This window comes from Thalassophryne amazonica, chromosome 6, assembly GCF_902500255.1.
Source record: "Thalassophryne amazonica chromosome 6, fThaAma1.1, whole genome shotgun sequence".
NCBI classification, from domain to species: Eukaryota; Metazoa; Chordata; class Actinopteri; order Batrachoidiformes; family Batrachoididae; genus Thalassophryne; species Thalassophryne amazonica.
In genome coordinates, this window is record NC_047108.1 from 2969394 (window position 1) to 2986492 (window position 17099).

The following is a 17099-nucleotide window of genomic DNA, read 5'->3' on the forward strand; positions in this document are numbered from 1 at the left end:
ACACTGAGATAGTTACACAACTCTCCACTCACATTTCACAAATAATTTTGCTGTAACACTGGTACCATAGACTCCCGCCCAGACAGGACTTTACTGCGTGCTACAGAAGACAGTACGTCAGTGAATCACTGAATGTCGACTCTCACCTTCCCTCTGGCAAATTCTCTCTGAGCAAATGCCAGTTTGTGTGTGGAACGATTGTCCAAAAGGTAACGGGGGGCAAACACCACAATATGAGTGTCTCTGTAGCGTCCTTTTCCTTTCTGCACACTGATACCTGGATTGATTAAAAAAGAACACAAAACAGGATGCAAAGCTTGTGATTTGCACTGAAATTTCAATATCAGAAGAATTTTTAAAATTTAAGTCAAAGTACAGTTGTGCTCATAAAATAGTAAATAAAGTAAATAAAAACAGAATATAAATCCTCTTCAACCTATATTCAAATGAATACACCACAAAGACAAGATATTTAATGTTCAAACTGATAGACTTTGCTGTTTTTGTGCAAATATTTGCTCATTTTGAAATGGTGCCTGCAACATATTTCAAAAAAGTTGGGAAGTGGAAACAAAAGACTGGGAAAGTTGATGAATGCTCAAAGAACACCAGTTTGGAAACAGGTGAGTGCCATGATTGGATACAAAAGGAGCATCCCCAAAAGACTCAGCCGTTTACAAGCAAAGATGGGGCGAGGATCACCACAGTGTGAACAATGGCGTGAAAAAAATAATCCAACAGTTTAAGAAAAATGTTTCTCATTTTCAATTGCAAGGAATTTAGGGATTCCATCATCTACAGTCCATAATATAATCAGAAGATTCAGAGAATCTGGAGAACTTTCTACACGTAAGCAGCAAGGCTGAAAACCAACACTGAATGCCGTGACCTTCAATCACATTCTGCACGTGTTACAACAGTGTGGCTTTGTAGTAAAAGAGTGCGGGTACTAGACTGGCCTGCCTGCAGTCCAGACCTGTCACCCATTGAAAATGTGTGGCGCATTATGAAGCGGAAAATACGACAACGGAGACCCTGGACTGTTGAACAACTGGAGTCGAACATCAAGCAAAAATGGGAAAGAATTCTACCTACAAAGCTTCAACAGTTAGTGTTCTCAGTTCCCAAATGCTTATTGAGTGTTGTTAGAAGGAAAGCTGATCTAACACAGTGGTAAATGTACCACTGTCCCAGCTTTTTTGAAATGTGTTGCAGACATCCATTTCAAAATGAGCAAATATTTGCACAAAAACAATAAAATTTATCAATTTGAACATTAAATATCTTGTCTTTGTGGTGTATTCAATTGAATATAGGTTGAAGAGGATTTGAAAATCATTGTATTCTGTTTTTATTTCCATTTTACACAACATCCCAACTTCATTGGAATTAGGGTTGTATGTGGTTTGATACCTCACTCCCCATGATAAACACTGAACAAAAGCAGGGTTCTAGCTAGCGCAAACTTGCGTTACAGCCCGTTACGCTATAATTTTGTCTGTTCCGTTGTCACAGCTCTAAATGCTGCGTGGCTCTCTGATGAGACAGAGTCCGCTCGGAATTAATAACTTCAAAATGAATCGCCGCTTTAAATAAAATGACACCTCTTACAAACGAAACTACAATCGACTAAAACATTTTTTCCTCCTAAAATGAGACGTCCTGCATTCTTTATGAACCTGACCTGCACAGCTGCAAGAGCTCAGCTCAGATATGGAAATACATTCATGCCAATAATAATGTCTGAAAGGAAATGCTTTTGACAAAAACTAACAGATTTTTTTTCTGTTTATGTCCAGAGATCAAGGATCCACCATGTAGAGTTTATTATGTCCAGAGTTTAAGGATCCAGTAACCAATTTCATATTTATTTATTTATTTAAGACTCAATAAAATGTTGAATTTCAATTTAATCAGCTTATAAAGCGGCAAATTACAACAAAAGCCGTCTCAAGGTGCCTCATACAGAACAGTTCAACATAAAAAAATTTAAATAAATAAATAAATAATAATAAAAAAAATCAAATACCTAATTAAAAACAGAAGTAAAAGAATAAATCATAAAATAAAAACTACTCATAAGAAAGAGAATAAAAATAGGTTTTAAGTGTTGACTTAAAAATGTCCACGGACCCTGACTGCCTCACTGATGGCCATGTACTGGGTAACTGGCTGAGATTGCCCACTCAACAAACTTCCCCAGCCTTCTGGACATGATGAAGGGACTTGGGCTGTCATACCAGGCTTTTTCCCTTTGGGTACCCCTAGAATGGCCAATTTTAGCTTGAATTTTCAAAAGTTTCCCCCCTTCCGTCCCCCCCGTCGCTTCACTCCCTCGACATTACCACTATGCTAAAATTTTATCCTAGCTAGAACCCTGAAAAGTATCTATAACAGTAAAAAACAACAACAACAAGAAGGAAACATAATGTGAGCTGATGATTTTGATTATTATACACCATAAAATACCGCATTTACTCCATTAAAGACCTCCACCTTATTAAACACCCCCCCCCCCACCCGATTTTTTTGGCACACTGCATGTAGTGAAATTGTGAATTAAATTGTGAAAAATGAAAATGAAATAGTCCTACCTCATTGCCACACCTAAATTCAAGCGATCCATGAAGTTTGCAATTTGTGGTGACACTGGTGTTTTGTCCATATTCCCAATCATACTGGCATGATATTTGTGTATCTTGTGCATTCACAAGACATACTTCAGAAATTTATCCACCTTGTTTTCCATCAGTTCTTTTGGGTGCTGTGCAACATGAGTGCACTATCGGCTTGATATGTTATGTCGTACCAAAAACTTCAAATACCAGCCATTCAAGGCTCTGAAGTTCTGGTTTGCATGTTGCTTATGCAGCCACAGTCCCTCGTATTTCAGACTCTTCCCTATCAAGTGGATGCCTGCCATTCTCCTTTTGTGGAACCATTTTATCAGCTCCTCTTCAATGTCCTCAAGCTGCACTTCACTCCCCCCAATAGGCAGCCATTTTGCTGTTTTGGCCAGGGTTGCAAGTTTATCCTTGTTGCTACACCACTCCTATCGACTAGGAAAATCCGAGCAGCATGGTGCTTCTCCTCCTCTTCTGCTTCTTTCATGATTTTTTAGCATGAACACTGCCGAGTAGCAACATTTGTGTTGTGTGTTGGGGGGTTTGGCTGGACATTTTGGTGTTGTTTTCTTTTCTTTGCTCTCCAGGTGGTATGCAAACTGGTTTTTGTCTGTGGAGAAGGTGCTGGCAGAAGAGTTCTTCACCCTCATCAGCATTATTGGCTGCACTTGTGGAGGATGTTCACGTGCAGGCCTAATGACTTGCAGCACCTGTGGATGATGCTCACATGCAAACTTAAAGACTTTCAGCTGAAGCAGATAATGAGATGGCGTTCTGCATTTAAGCCATGAGTGATTCGAGCAGAATTGCCGGGAACTCGACCTTGTGACGTTCGTTTGTGAGACGCTGAGGACCGCGCCTGGGTTTGACACATCGTGCCTGTGAAGGAGGACGGGTGAGGGACACATGCTGTCAGCACACATCAGAGAGTCAGTTTGTCGTATCCACCTGGGGGGTGTTCGGCGGTGAGTCTGGGTCCAGAAGCGTCGGGCTTCGATCCATTTGGGCGCTGGAGAGCGCGCCGTCCTTCACCTCGCCAGACAACCGCACATTTATGTTGTACACAAATTATTGCACAGATGGGAAATAAATTTGTTTTGTTTTTGGAACCGCTTTCTGGTTATTTAGCGCTGGGTTCAGTCAGACGCTGGTCCGCTCCTCAACACGCGTCTGCACATAACAGTAGTTCCCGGCCATTCCAAAATGGACCCAGCGGCAGAAGCGGTTCCTTTTGCTGAAAGAGTTCAAGAATACTTGGAGAAGATATGGAAGCAATTACAGCCTCTCGCAAATCAAATTAAACAAACAAATGCTCGCATTACGGAGCTTGCAGCGCAAGCCGTTCTGCTTCCTGCTGCTCCAGCTGCGGCACTATCGATACCGGTGCAGATAACTCCGTCACCCAAAGGGAGGCGGAGTGCGGCGGATTATTCCATGGATTTCCGAATTTTTTCTGCTCAGTCCGGTTGGAATGCCGCAGCTTTGAGAGGAGTGTTTGTGGATGGTTTGAACGATTCATTAAAAGACGAGCTAGCAGTCTGTGACGAACCAAAAGATTTAGATGAGCTGATATCTTTGGCTATTTGTCTAGATGTTCAGATAAAGGAACGTGGACGCGAGAGAGAGCGGACATCAGAGCAGGTCTTTTCATCTCAGGGCTTTCCCCGACACAGATCAGGGCTGCCTCTTCTTCGCCCCACTGAGACTCCTCTGACGGGACCTCTGGCTCCTCTTGCGGATGAGCCCATGCAGCTCGGACGAGCTGAAGCCGCCATATTGCCCCGGCCACATAAGCGTCAAGAAAGATAACAATGACGTATCTCCAGGTGTTCTTAGACAGGCATAATAATGGACACAACGAAAAAAAAAGGGGGCAGATCTTTGGTTGTTTAGTTATTTGGGCTATTTTTTGTTTTCATGTAAGGGGTTATAAATTGTTTGGGGATTTAGAGGCGGTTCTGGTGGAGTGAACGACTGGCAGTTCGGAGCTCGGCTGGACTCAGGTAATCATATGTTTTCATTTTTTGGACTTAGGTAATTTCTGTTTGAGGATTGGGTCGTTTTGTTTTGTTGTTTTTTATTTCCCTGCTTCCCTAACCCCAACCTCACATGCTCCAAGACCGTTTGTCTGTTGGGTTGTGGGGTGGTGCAGGTTGGTTACGCTGAGCGTGTCTCAGAAAACCTCTGCACCTGGGGCGGGGGGGTGGGGGGGGGGGTTGTCAGGGGCGTTTTTTTTTTGGGTTTGGTTGATGCCCGGTTCCACTCCAGCCCCAGTGGGCCTTTGACCGTTCATCATTGGTGTTACCGGGGTGTGGTGCAGCGGGAACGTACCTCAGTCGGAGTGGTGGGCCGAGCTGTGCCATTCGCCATTTCGGTAGTTCCACCCCTCCCGATGGGCTGGTGGTATAGTCGGTTTGGGGCACCGGACGTATTTCCGGTTTTCCGCTGCGGTTAGGGGATGGGACTGGGTTAGTTTTTCCTGTTTCCTTCCCCAGCTTGGTAGTTTTGTGCCGTTCGCCAAAATTGAGCTGACGATAGGCTCTGGGAGTGATCTGGGGTCTTTCGGTGTGCTGGGGGGGGGGGGGGGGGTAACAGGGTTTGCTGGTTGTTTTATTTGCCCCCGGGGTGGTTTAATGAAGTCCGCCGGGGGTTGGATTTTGTGTTTTTTATGTTTCCTTCCAGGTTCCACCTCCAGGGTTCATGGGACGGTCCTCTGGGGGGGAATTGGCTTGTGGGGCCAACTAGCCAAGTGTGGCCGGGTCTGGGGTTCCTGGGTTGTGGGGAGGGTGCCTCCAGGGGTTGATGGTACGGTCCTCTGGGGGGCGCTGTTGCTCCATGGATACCTGGGGACCTCTGTGGGATTCCGGCTTTGGCTGTTACTCCTGGAACTGGCGGTAAAGGTCTTCTGGGGGGTGTTGGGCTCTGCATGTCATTCTGGGGGGGATGTTTGTTATTTTCCTTTGTGAATTTATGTTGGTATTGTGTTGTTGGGGCTATGTTGGGTTTTTCGATTTGGGTGTTTTTCTTTTCTTCCCGGGGTTGGATGGGATGGTCCCCTGGGGAGGGTTTGGGTGGGTTTTGTGTTTTTTCTTGTATGTTGGGTTGTTTATGGGACTCTTTTGGGGTTTTTGTTGATGCCAGCCGGCCTTCGAGCCGCGGTGCCCTGTCCTGCTGTCTGCGGTGGACCTTGGGAGCGTTATGCTGTCTGCTTCCTGACGTGGACACCGGAGGGAGGTGCTGTTCTCGGGCCTGGTCTGTTCGGTCGCCGGGAGGCTTCCCGTTGATGGGGGGGTACTGTTGTGTGTTGGGGGGTTTGGCTGGACATTTTGGTGTTGTTTTCTTTTCTTTGCTCTCCAGGTGGTATGCAAACTGGTTTTTGTCTGTGGACAAGGTGCTGGCAGAAGAGTTCTTCACCCTCATCAGCATTATTGGCTGCACTTGTGGAGGATGTTCACGTGCAGGCCTAATGACTTGCAGCACCTGTGGATGATGCTCACATGCAAACTTAAAGACTTTCAGCTGAAGCAGATAATGAGATGGCGTTCTGCATTTAAGCCATGAGTGATTCGAGCAGAATTGCCGGGAACTCGACCTTGTGACGTTCGTTTGTGAGACGCTGAGGACCGCGCCTGGGTTTGACACATCGTGCCTGTGAAGGAGGACGGGTGAGGGACACATGCTGTCAGCACACATCAGAGAGTCAGTTTGTCGTATCCACCTGGGGGGTGTTCGGCGGTGAGTCTGGGTCCAGAAGCGTCGGGCTTCGATCCATTTGGGCGCTGGAGAGCGCGCCGTCCTTCACCTCGCCAGACAACCGCACATTTATGTTGTACACAAATTATTGCACAGATGGGAAATAAATTTGTTTTGTTTTTGGAACCGCTTTCTGGTTATTTAGCGCTGGGTTCAGTCAGACGCTGGTCCGCTCCTCAACACGCGTCTGCACATAACAGTAGTTCCCGGCCATTCCAAAATGGACCCAGCGGCAGAAGCGGTTCCTTTTGCTGAAAGAGTTCAAGAATACTTGGAGAAGATATGGAAGCAATTACAGCCTCTCGCAAATCAAATTAAACAAACAAATGCTCGCATTACGGAGCTTGCAGCGCAAGCCGTTCTGCTTCCTGCTGCTCCAGCTGCGGCACTATCGATACCGGTGCAGATAACTCCGTCACCCAAAGGGAGGCGGAGTGCGGCGGATTATTCCATGGATTTCCGAATTTTTTCTGCTCAGTCCGGTTGGAATGCCGCAGCTTTGAGAGGAGTGTTTGTGGATGGTTTGAACGATTCATTAAAAGACGAGCTAGCAGTCTGTGACGAACCAAAAGATTTAGATGAGCTGATATCTTTGGCTATTTGTCTAGATGTTCAGATAAAGGAACGTGGACGCGAGAGAGAGCGGACATCAGAGCAGGTCTTTTCATCTCAGGGCTTTCCCCGACACAGATCAGGGCTGCCTCTTCTTCGCCCCACTGAGACTCCTCTGACGGGACCTCTGGCTCCTCTTGCGGATGAGCCCATGCAGCTCGGACGAGCTGAAGCCGCCATATTGCCCCGGCCACATAAGCGTCAAGAAAGATAACAATGACGTATCTCCAGGTGTTCTTAGACAGGCATAATAATGGACACAACGAAAAAAAAAGGGGGCAGATCTTTGGTTGTTTAGTTATTTGGGCTATTTTTTGTTTTCATGTAAGGGGTTATAAATTGTTTGGGGATTTAGAGGCGGTTCTGGTGGAGTGAACGACTGGCAGTTCGGAGCTCGGCTGGACTCAGGTAATCATATGTTTTCATTTTTTGGACTTAGGTAATTTCTGTTTGAGGATTGGGTCGTTTTGTTTTGTTGTTTTTTATTTCCCTGCTTCCCTAACCCCAACCTCACATGCTCCAAGACCGTTTGTCTGTTGGGTTGTGGGGTGGTGCAGGTTGGTTACGCTGAGCGTGTCTCAGAAAACCTCTGCACCTGGGGCGGGGGGGGTGGGGGGGGGGGGTTGTCAGGGGCGTTTTTTTTTTGGGTTTGGTTGATGCCCGGTTCCACTCCAGCCCCAGTGGGCCTTTGACCGTTCATCATTGGTGTTACCGGGGTGTGGTGCAGCGGGAACGTACCTCAGTCGGAGTGGTGGGCCGAGCTGTGCCATTCGCCATTTCGGTAGTTCCACCCCTCCCGATGGGCTGGTGGTATAGTCGGTTTGGGGCACCGGACGTATTTCCGGTTTTCCGCTGCGGTTAGGGGATGGGACTGGGTTAGTTTTTCCTGTTTCCTTCCCCAGCTTGGTAGTTTTGTGCCGTTCGCCAAAATTGAGCTGACGATAGGCTCTGGGAGTGATCTGGGGTCTTTCGGTGTGCTGGGGGGGGGGGGGGGGGTAACAGGGTTTGCTGGTTGTTTTATTTGCCCCCGGGGTGGTTTAATGAAGTCCGCCGGGGGTTGGATTTTGTGTTTTTTATGTTTCCTTCCAGGTTCCACCTCCAGGGTTGATGGGACGGTCCTCTGGGGGGGAATTGGCTTGTGGGGCCAACTAGCCAAGTGTGGCCGGGTCTGGGGTTCCTGGGTTGTGGGGAGGGTGCCTCCTGGGGTTGATGGTACGGTCCTCTGGGGGGCGCTGTTGCTCCATGGATACCTGGGGACCTCTGTGGGATTCCGGCTTTGGCTGTTACTCCTGGAACTGGCGGTAAAGGTCTTCTGGGGGGTGTTGGGCTCTGCATGTCATTCTGGGGGGGATGTTTGTTATTTTCCTTTGTGAATTTATGTTGGTATTGTGTTGTTGGGGCTATGTTGGGTTTTTCGATTTGGGTGTTTTTCTTTTCTTCCCGGGGTTGGATGGGATGGTCCCCTGGGGAGGGTTTGGGTGGGTTTTGTGTTTTTTCTTGTATGTTGGGTTGTTTATGGGACTCTTTTGGGGTTTTTGTTGATGCCAGCCGGCCTTCGAGCCGCGGTGCCCTGTCCTGCTGTCTGCGGTGGACCTTGGGAGCGTTATGCTGTCTGCTTCCTGACGTGGACACCGGAGGGAGGTGCTGTTCTCGGGCCTGGTCTGTTCGGTCGCCGGGAGGCTTCCCGTTGATGGGGGGGTACTGTTGTGTGTTGGGGGGTTTGGCTGGACATTTTGGTGTTGTTTTCTTTTCTTTGCTCTCCAGGTGGTATGCAAACTGGTTTTTGTCTGTGGACAAGGTGCTGGCAGAAGAGTTCTTCACCCTAATCAGCATTATTGGCTGCACTTGTGGAGGATGTTCACGTGCAGGCCTAATGACTTGCAGCACCTGTGGATGATGCTCACGTGCAAACTTAAAGACTTTCAGCTGAAGCAGATAATGAGATGGTGTTCTGCATTTAAGCCATGAGTGATTCGAGCAGAACTGCCGGGAACTCGACCTTGTGACGTTCGTTTGTGAGACGCTGAGGACCGCGCCTGGGTTTGACACATCGTGCCTGTGAAGGAGGACGGGTGAGGGACACATGCTGTCAGCACACATCAGAGAGTCAGTTTGTCGTATCCACCTGGGGGGTGTTCGGCGGTGCGTCTGGGTCCAGAAGCGTCGGGCTTCAATCCATTTGGGCGCTGGAGAGTGCGCCGTCCTTCACCTCGCCAGACAACCGCACATTTATGTTGTACACAAATTATTGCACAGATGGGAAATAAATTTGTTTTGTTTTTGGAACCGCTTTCTGGTTATTTAGCGATGGGTTCAGTCAGACGCTGGTCCGCTCCTCAACCCGCGTCTGCACATAACAATTTGTGTGGAGCCATTTTATGTAATTGTGTACAACCCCTGGCAAAAATTATGGACTCACTGGCCTCAAAGGATGTTCATTCAGTTGTTTAATTTTGCAGAAAAAAGCAGATCACAGACATGACACAAAACTAAAGTCATTTCAAATGGCAACGTTCTGGTTTTAAGAAATACTATAAGAAATCAGGAAAAAAAAAATTGTGGCAGTCAGTAACGGTTACTTTTTTAGACCAAGCAGAGGGAAAAAAATATGGAATCACTCAATTCTGAGGAATAAATTATGGAATCACCCTGTAAATTTTCATCCCCAAAACTAACACCTGCATCAAATCAGATCTGCTCGTGCATATGCATCTAAAAAGGAGTGATCACACCTTGGAGAGCTGTTGCACAAAGTGGACTGACATGAATCATGGCTCCAACACGAGAGATGTCAATTGACACAAAGGAGAGGATTATCAAACTCTTAAAGAGGGTAAATCATCACGCAATGTTGCAAAAGATGTTGGTTGTTCACAGTCAGCTGTGTCTAAACTCTGGACCAAATACAAACAACATGGGAAGGTTGTTAAAGGCAAATATACTGGTAGACCAAGGAAGACATCAAAGCGTCAAGACAGAAAACTTAAAGCAATATGTCTCAAAAATCGAAAATGCACAACAAAACAAATGAGGAACGAATGGGAGGAAACTGGAGGAAACTGGAGTCAACGTCTGTGACTGTAAGAAACCGCCTAAAGGAAATGGGATTTACATACAGAAAAGCTAAACGAAAGCCATCATTAACACCTAAACAGAAAAAAACAAGGTTACAATGGGCTAAGGAAAAGCAATCGTGGACTGTGGATGACTGGATGAAAGTCATATTCAGTGATGAATCTCGAATCTGCATTAGACATGGTGATGATGCTGGAACTTTTGTTTGGTGCCGTTCCAATGAGATTTATAAAGATGACTGCCTGAAGAGAACATGTAAATTTCCACAGTCATTGATGATATGGGGCTGCATGTCAGGTAAAGGCACTGGGGAGATGGCTGTCATTACATCATCAATAAATGCACAAGTTTACGTTGATATTTTGGACACTTCAATTGAAAGGATGTTTGGGGATGATGAAATCATTTTTCAAGATGATAATGCATCTTGCCATAGAGCAAAAACTGCAAAAACATTCCTTGCAAAAAGACACATAGGGTCAATGTCATGGCCTGCAAATAGTCCAGATCTTAATCCAATTGAAAATCTTTGGTGGAAGTTGAAGAAAATGGTCCATGACAAGGCTCCAACCTGCAAAGCTGATCTGGCAACAGCAATCAGAGAAAGTTGGAGCCAGATTGATGAAGAGTACTGTTTGTCACTCATTAAGTCCATGCCTCAAGAGACTGCAGGCTGTTATAAAAGCCAGAGGTGGTGCAACAAAATACTAGTGATGTGTTGGAGCGTTCTTTTGTTTTTCATGATTCCATAATTTTTTCCTCAGAATTGAGTGATTCCATATTTTTTTCCTCTGCTTGGTCTAAAAAAGTAACCGTTACTGACTGCCACAATTTTTTTTCCTGATTTCTTATAGTGTTTCTTAAAGCCAGAAAGTTGCCATTTGAAATGACTTTAGTTTTGTGTCATGTCTGTGATCTGCTTTTTTTCTACAAAATTAAACAACTGAATGAACATCCTCCAAGGCCGGTGATTCCATAATTTTTGCCAGGGGTTGTAGCAGCTACTGCATGCAGAAAAACATTTGTTTAGAGTCTGTGCTGCTTCTCTTGCATGCAGTACACATGTCCGTACGTACCGTAAGGCCATACTGTGTACAGCATGCATGCGCACATGCAAACAATCGTCAATAAATGCCCCCCTTCACGAAAATTGCAGGCCCCCAAGGTGTTTAACAGAGTAAATATAGTGTACAGGACACAGGCACAAATTGTTAGCTGACAATAAATTGGCTAAAATGTGTGTGGGGTGGGACAGATGTTGGAAATAATTTAAGTGACTTTTTGGGCAGGCCTGGGCCCCCACAGCTCAGCCACAAGACAGACACCAGGATCAGACTGATAGGAGGTCTGAGTATCACCTGCAGGAGACAGAAGGCTACTTTGGTTCACTGGACCGCCCAAATGGTTCAACACCATGATTCAGGGCAGTTCGGTAGATGAGGTGGTGAATGTAGCAGTGCATGTTTGTTAGCCTATTCTCACATAGGGAAGATTTTAAAAGTCATATTCCCTATGTGGGACCTGATGAAGACCATGTCTTTACCCAGCAGGGTATTTGCGCCCACCGTGCTGACTCCCTGCTGGACCACCAGGCTAATGAAATATTAACTACAGCTCTTTGTGAAACTCTATTGTCGCTGTTCTAAAAGTAAATGTCCACCAGGTGGGAGGATCACTCCATTTCAAGAACCTTGAGTATAGGTTACTATGGGACACTCAATGATGACTAACCTTTTGCTTATATTAGTAGGTACTGGGCTGCTAACTGGCATAGCTGACTTCTAGACCTGTTGGACGTAAAAACTTGCCTATATTGTAGATGAGACCAGGCCTGTTTCCAGGCTGGATGACTTTCACTGCTCTGACACCACTCCCTCCATCTAGGGAGAAGCCTTGGCACCAGCCTGGTACTCCGCCCGGGTGGATCCCCTTCCCGATTCGCATAGTACACCTAGGATGTACATATACATTGTTCAGTAGTTCAGTGTCAACAATCAGTGATGAGTAAAGAGAACTTCCAGTTAGTAAAACAGCAGATTCAATGATGAATCCTAGACTAGGCTGGTTTTATTTTGTGACTTACTTATGGTATGTGTGCAGTTACAGAAACTTACATGGCTGGTTGCTCTTTGTCCGTGTAACAGAAAAGCAGTGGACTCAGGCTTCGAGCTAACTCATGCTCCTCAAACTGGCCCGCTGCATTACTTTTGCCATTGTCCTGCCGAAAGATTAATGGCAGACCTGATGGAGAAAAAAGGCGGTAGTCAGTGACTGAAAGAATAAACAAAATAGTAAAGTTAAGGAGTTTATTTTGTGGCATTGTGACAGCCTGATTTTGTCTCACAAAAATAAAAAGCCAAGATCTGTATCGTTTCTTTGCATATAATATGCATTGGCATTACCAGTCTTGTTGATAAGCCAGTAGGGGGAAGAAATGAGGATCTTCAGTGCTCCATGTGCCTGCAGGATGATTCGAATGGTGAGACAGAGAAGGCGCTTGTTGGTGTCATACATTCTCATTCGCACCACATAGTTCTGGGTTCCTGGAGGAATCAGAAGTTCTTTGCACAAAGGGAAGTTCTCCAGAAGTACTCCTGATGAAGAAACACCATGGATGTGGAGGATAAAAAGAAAAATCTCAAACCAAATAAATGAATAACACTTTTAATAATAAGAATCATAAGAATTATTTTATTTATATAGAAATTAGAAATGTGAAAAAAATGCTCTGAATAATAAAACTTTAAAATTGTAACAATAAAAATATAAAGGTGTAACAATCATTACAAAAAAACAAAAATATAAGCACATACATAAACTAATGTATTTAAAATAAAATGAGGTAAGGGAGTTATTGAGCTGGCGATGGAGTGAGAAGCGCTTTGCTTGAGTTCTCGTCAAACTTTTTTATTTTAAGCTAATACGTATGCTACATACAGTAGCACTAACTAATCTGCTCTGAAAACATTTTCGAAGCTGAGGCAAGACATATGATTGATGATGGCAACAAATCTGCACAAATTGAAATTCACTGGAGCAGCGACCACAAGGCCCGACACCACACCGAGCCACGCTGATACTGCCATCCCGGTAGAAGTGTCTCTGCCGTGACCAGCTAAACCAGAGATGGACTTCTTGATTCCGTAAAGTCTTCTCTCACTGAAAAGTGAAATATTGGCGGTGATAAAATCGAAAATGAAAAATGCACTTGCCGACGCATTAAAAGGTACAACCCCAATTCCAATGAAGTTGGGACATTGTGTAAAATGTAAATAAAACCAGAATACGATTTTCAAATCCTCTTCAACCTATATTCAATTGAATACACCACAAAGACAAGATATTTAATGTTCAAACTGATAAACTTTATTGTTTTTGTGCAAATATTTGCTCATTTTGAAATGGATGCCTGCAACACGTTTCAAAAAAAGCTGGGACAGTGGTATGTTTACCACTGTGTTACATCACCTTTCCTTCTAACAACACTCAATAAGCGTTTGGGAAATGAGGACACTAATTGTTGAAGCTTTGTAGATGGAATTCTTTCCCATTTTTGCTTGATGTACGACTTCAGTTGTTCAACAGTCCAGGGTCTCCGTTGTCGTATTTTCCGCTTCATAATGTGCCACACATTTTCAATGGGTGACAGGTCTGGACTGCAGGCAGGCCAGTCTAGTACCAGCACTCTTTTACTATGAAGCCATGCTGTTGTAACACGTGCAGAATGTGGCTTGGCATTGGCTTGCTGAAATAAGCAGGGACGTCCCTGAAAAAGACGTTGCTTGGATGGCAGCATGTGTTGCTCCAAAACCTGGATGGACCTTTCAGCATTGATGGTGCCATCACAGATGTGTAAGTTGTCCATGCCATGGGCACTAACACACCCCCATACCATCACAGATGCTGGCTTTTGAACTTTGTGCTGGTAACAATCTGGATGGTCTTTTTCCTCTTTTGTCCGGAGGACACGACGTCCATGATTTCCAAAAACAATTTGAAAAAAACATTGTTCTTAAACATTGTTCTTAAACTGTTGGACTATTTTTTCATGCAGTTGTTCACAAAGTGGTGATCCTCACCCCATCTTTGCTTGTAAACAGCTGAGACTTTTGGGGATGCTCCTTTTATACCCAATCATGACACTCACAATTAGTGTCCTCAGTTCCCAAACACTTATTGAGTGTTGTTAGAAGGAAAGGTGATGTAACACAGTGGTAAACATACCACTGTTGCAGCTTTTTTGAAACGTGTTGCAGGCATCCATTTCAAAATTAGCAAATATCTGCCGAAAAACAATAAAGTTTATCAGTTTGAACATTAAATATCTTGTCTTTGTGGTGTATTAAGTTGAATATAGGTTGAAGAGGATTTCCAAACCATTGTATTCTGCTTTTATTTACATTTCACACAATGTCCCAACTTCAATGGAATTGGGGTTGTACTTCCTAAAATAGGTCAATGTTAGCTATCTCTGAACTTGTCCAAATTCTGTGTCCCGAGAATGTTCCCTGTGAATTTGAATACTCTGGCAGTAATATGATTGGCCTGAAGCTGAGCACGGAGAGACGGACAGATGGATGGACTTAAAGTCTTTGCAATACCTAATGGCCTATCTGATGGCCTTGGGTAAAAACTGAGAAATCACATGTAAATGGTAAATGGACTGCATTTATATAATACCCCTAAACATTCCCTAAACATGTACCTAAGTATTCACAGCCTTTGCCATGAAGCTCAAACTTGAGCTCAGGTGCCTCCTGTTTGATCATCCTTGAGATGTTTCTACAGCTCAATTGGAGACTTCTGCTGCTTTGAAGGTCCCAATGAGCACAGTGGCCTCCATCATCCATAAATGGAAGACGTTCGGATCCACCAGGACTCTTCCTAGAGCTGACCACCCATCTAGACTTGAGATTGGGGGAGAAAGGCCTTAGTCCGGGAAGACATGCAGGTTAGGTGAATTGGAAACTTAAAAATTGTCCAGGCCTCTCTTGTAAAGTAGTGAAGAGTCACCGCTCATCTGTTGAAAAGGTGCAAGATTCAGTAGAAACTTCCAAGTAAAAAGAAAAAAATCTGCACACTTCAGGTCTGTTCAAAATAGCTTTACTGAAGCTGCAAGCTTTCGGTCTGTACGACTTTCATCAGGCAGGTGCATGTTACAAACAGGCCTGGAGTTAATACTATTAATTAGTGGCAGCTGTAATTAATGGTGAAGCACTCTGAGTCAGTAGAGCATCATGGGAAATGTAGTGAAAGACATGAAACAAAGAAAGAAAAAAGAACAAGTCCATGCTGTGTACACATCAGGCATCGGCCATCATAAAACAAAGCACAAACAGTTCAAAATTAAATCAATACTTCAGAATTATATAAACACACTCATGTCAAAATCCTTGTTTAGACCTGATGGTTGTAGTACATCAACAACAGCAATAGCAACAAAGAGAGGAGGGTCCTGAAAAAGTTCAGACAGGGCTGGATCTGTGGTTAGAATATGCCAGTGTTTCTTAATAGTTTTTTTGATAATGTGGGCCTGAGAAGTATAGGTGGCAATAACAGAGACTGAAAACTGTTGTTCTTTTTTTATACTTTTTTTCAGAAGATTAACTCTGGACTTAGAAAGAGCATTCTGATATGCCGTATCCACACAATGAGCTGTATAACCCCCATTCTAAAAACCGCTTTCATTTCTGCTGCCTTCTCTTTGTTCACAAAAGAGGACCAAACCTTTGTAATAAATTGATTAGAGCTAACATCGTACCCCCTCCAAAACAAACACTGTTAACTCCTATCAAAGAAGGGAATTATCCCTGTGGAAATTGTGCTCATTGTCATAATTCAGTGAAAACAAATACCTTTAAGCATCCTAGAACCGGTAAAAGTTTTGGAATCAGGGGAATAATCACATGTAACATGAAAAATGTTATCTATATGTTAACATGTCCATGTGATAAAATTTACATTGGTAAAACCACCCGCTCTTTGAAACAAAGAACAAGTGAACATAAGAGCTCCATTAGGAGAAAAGATTAAAAATATCCTGTTGCCTGTCATTTTAATAATCTGTCACACCCTCTTTCTTCCCTTAGATTCCGGGGTATAGAACAAGTAACCCTACATAGAGGGGGTGACGCTGACAGGAAATTATGCCAACGAGAACTCTTATGGATATATACATTGGATGTACTACAACCATCAGGTCTAAACGAGGATTTTGACATGAGTGTGTTTATATAATTCTGAAGTATTGATTTAATTTTGAACTGTTTGTGCTTTGTTTTATGATGGCCGATGCCTGATGTGTACACAGCATGGACTTGTTCTTTTTTCTTTGTTTCATGTCTTTCACTACATTTCCCATGATGCTCTACTGACTCAGAGTGCTTCACCATTGATTACAGGTGCCACTAATTAATAGTATTAACTCCAGGCCTGTTTGTAACATGCACTCTGCCTGATGAAGGTCTTACAGACCGAAAGCTTGCGGCTTCAGTAAAGCTATTTTGAACAGACCTGAAGTGTGCAGATTTTTTTCTTTTTACCAGGTCTCTCTTGTAAAATAAATCTTTATCTCAATGGTAATAACCTGGTTAAATAAAATAAAAATTTAAAGAGGTGAACAAGAACCTGATGGTCACTCTGTCAGAGCTCCAGCATTCCTCTGTGGAGAGAGAACCTTCTAGAAGGACAACCATCTCTGCAGCAATCCACAAATCAGGTCTGTATGGTTGAGTGGCCAGAGAGATGACACTCCTTAGTAAAAGCACATGACAGCCTGCCTGGAAATTGCCAAAAGGCACCTGAAGGACTCTCAGACAATGATAAACAAAATTCTCTGGTCTGATCAGACAAAAAAAAAAAAAAATTGAACTCTTTGGTGTGAATGCCAGGCGTCATGTTTGGAGGAAACCAGGCACCATCCCTACAGTGGAGCATGGTGGTGACAGCATCATGCTGTGGGGATGTTTGTTCATGGCAGGAACTGGGAGAGTCATCAGGATTGAGGGAAAGATGAATGCAGCAATGTACAGAGAC

At 44.2% G+C, this 17099-nt stretch overlaps 1 protein-coding gene across 1 annotated transcript in view; it reads right to left on the minus strand.

The window, feature by feature from the left end:
• Positions 1-17099, minus strand: part of vps13d (vacuolar protein sorting 13 homolog D) — a 535261-nt gene that overhangs the window by 154013 nt on the left and 364149 nt on the right. Inside the window, 4 exon segments of the mRNA XM_034171656.1 lie at positions 147-277; positions 11873-12015; positions 12179-12305; positions 12467-12658. Coding sequence (XP_034027547.1) covers positions 147-277; positions 11873-12015; positions 12179-12305; positions 12467-12658 — 593 coding nt within the window.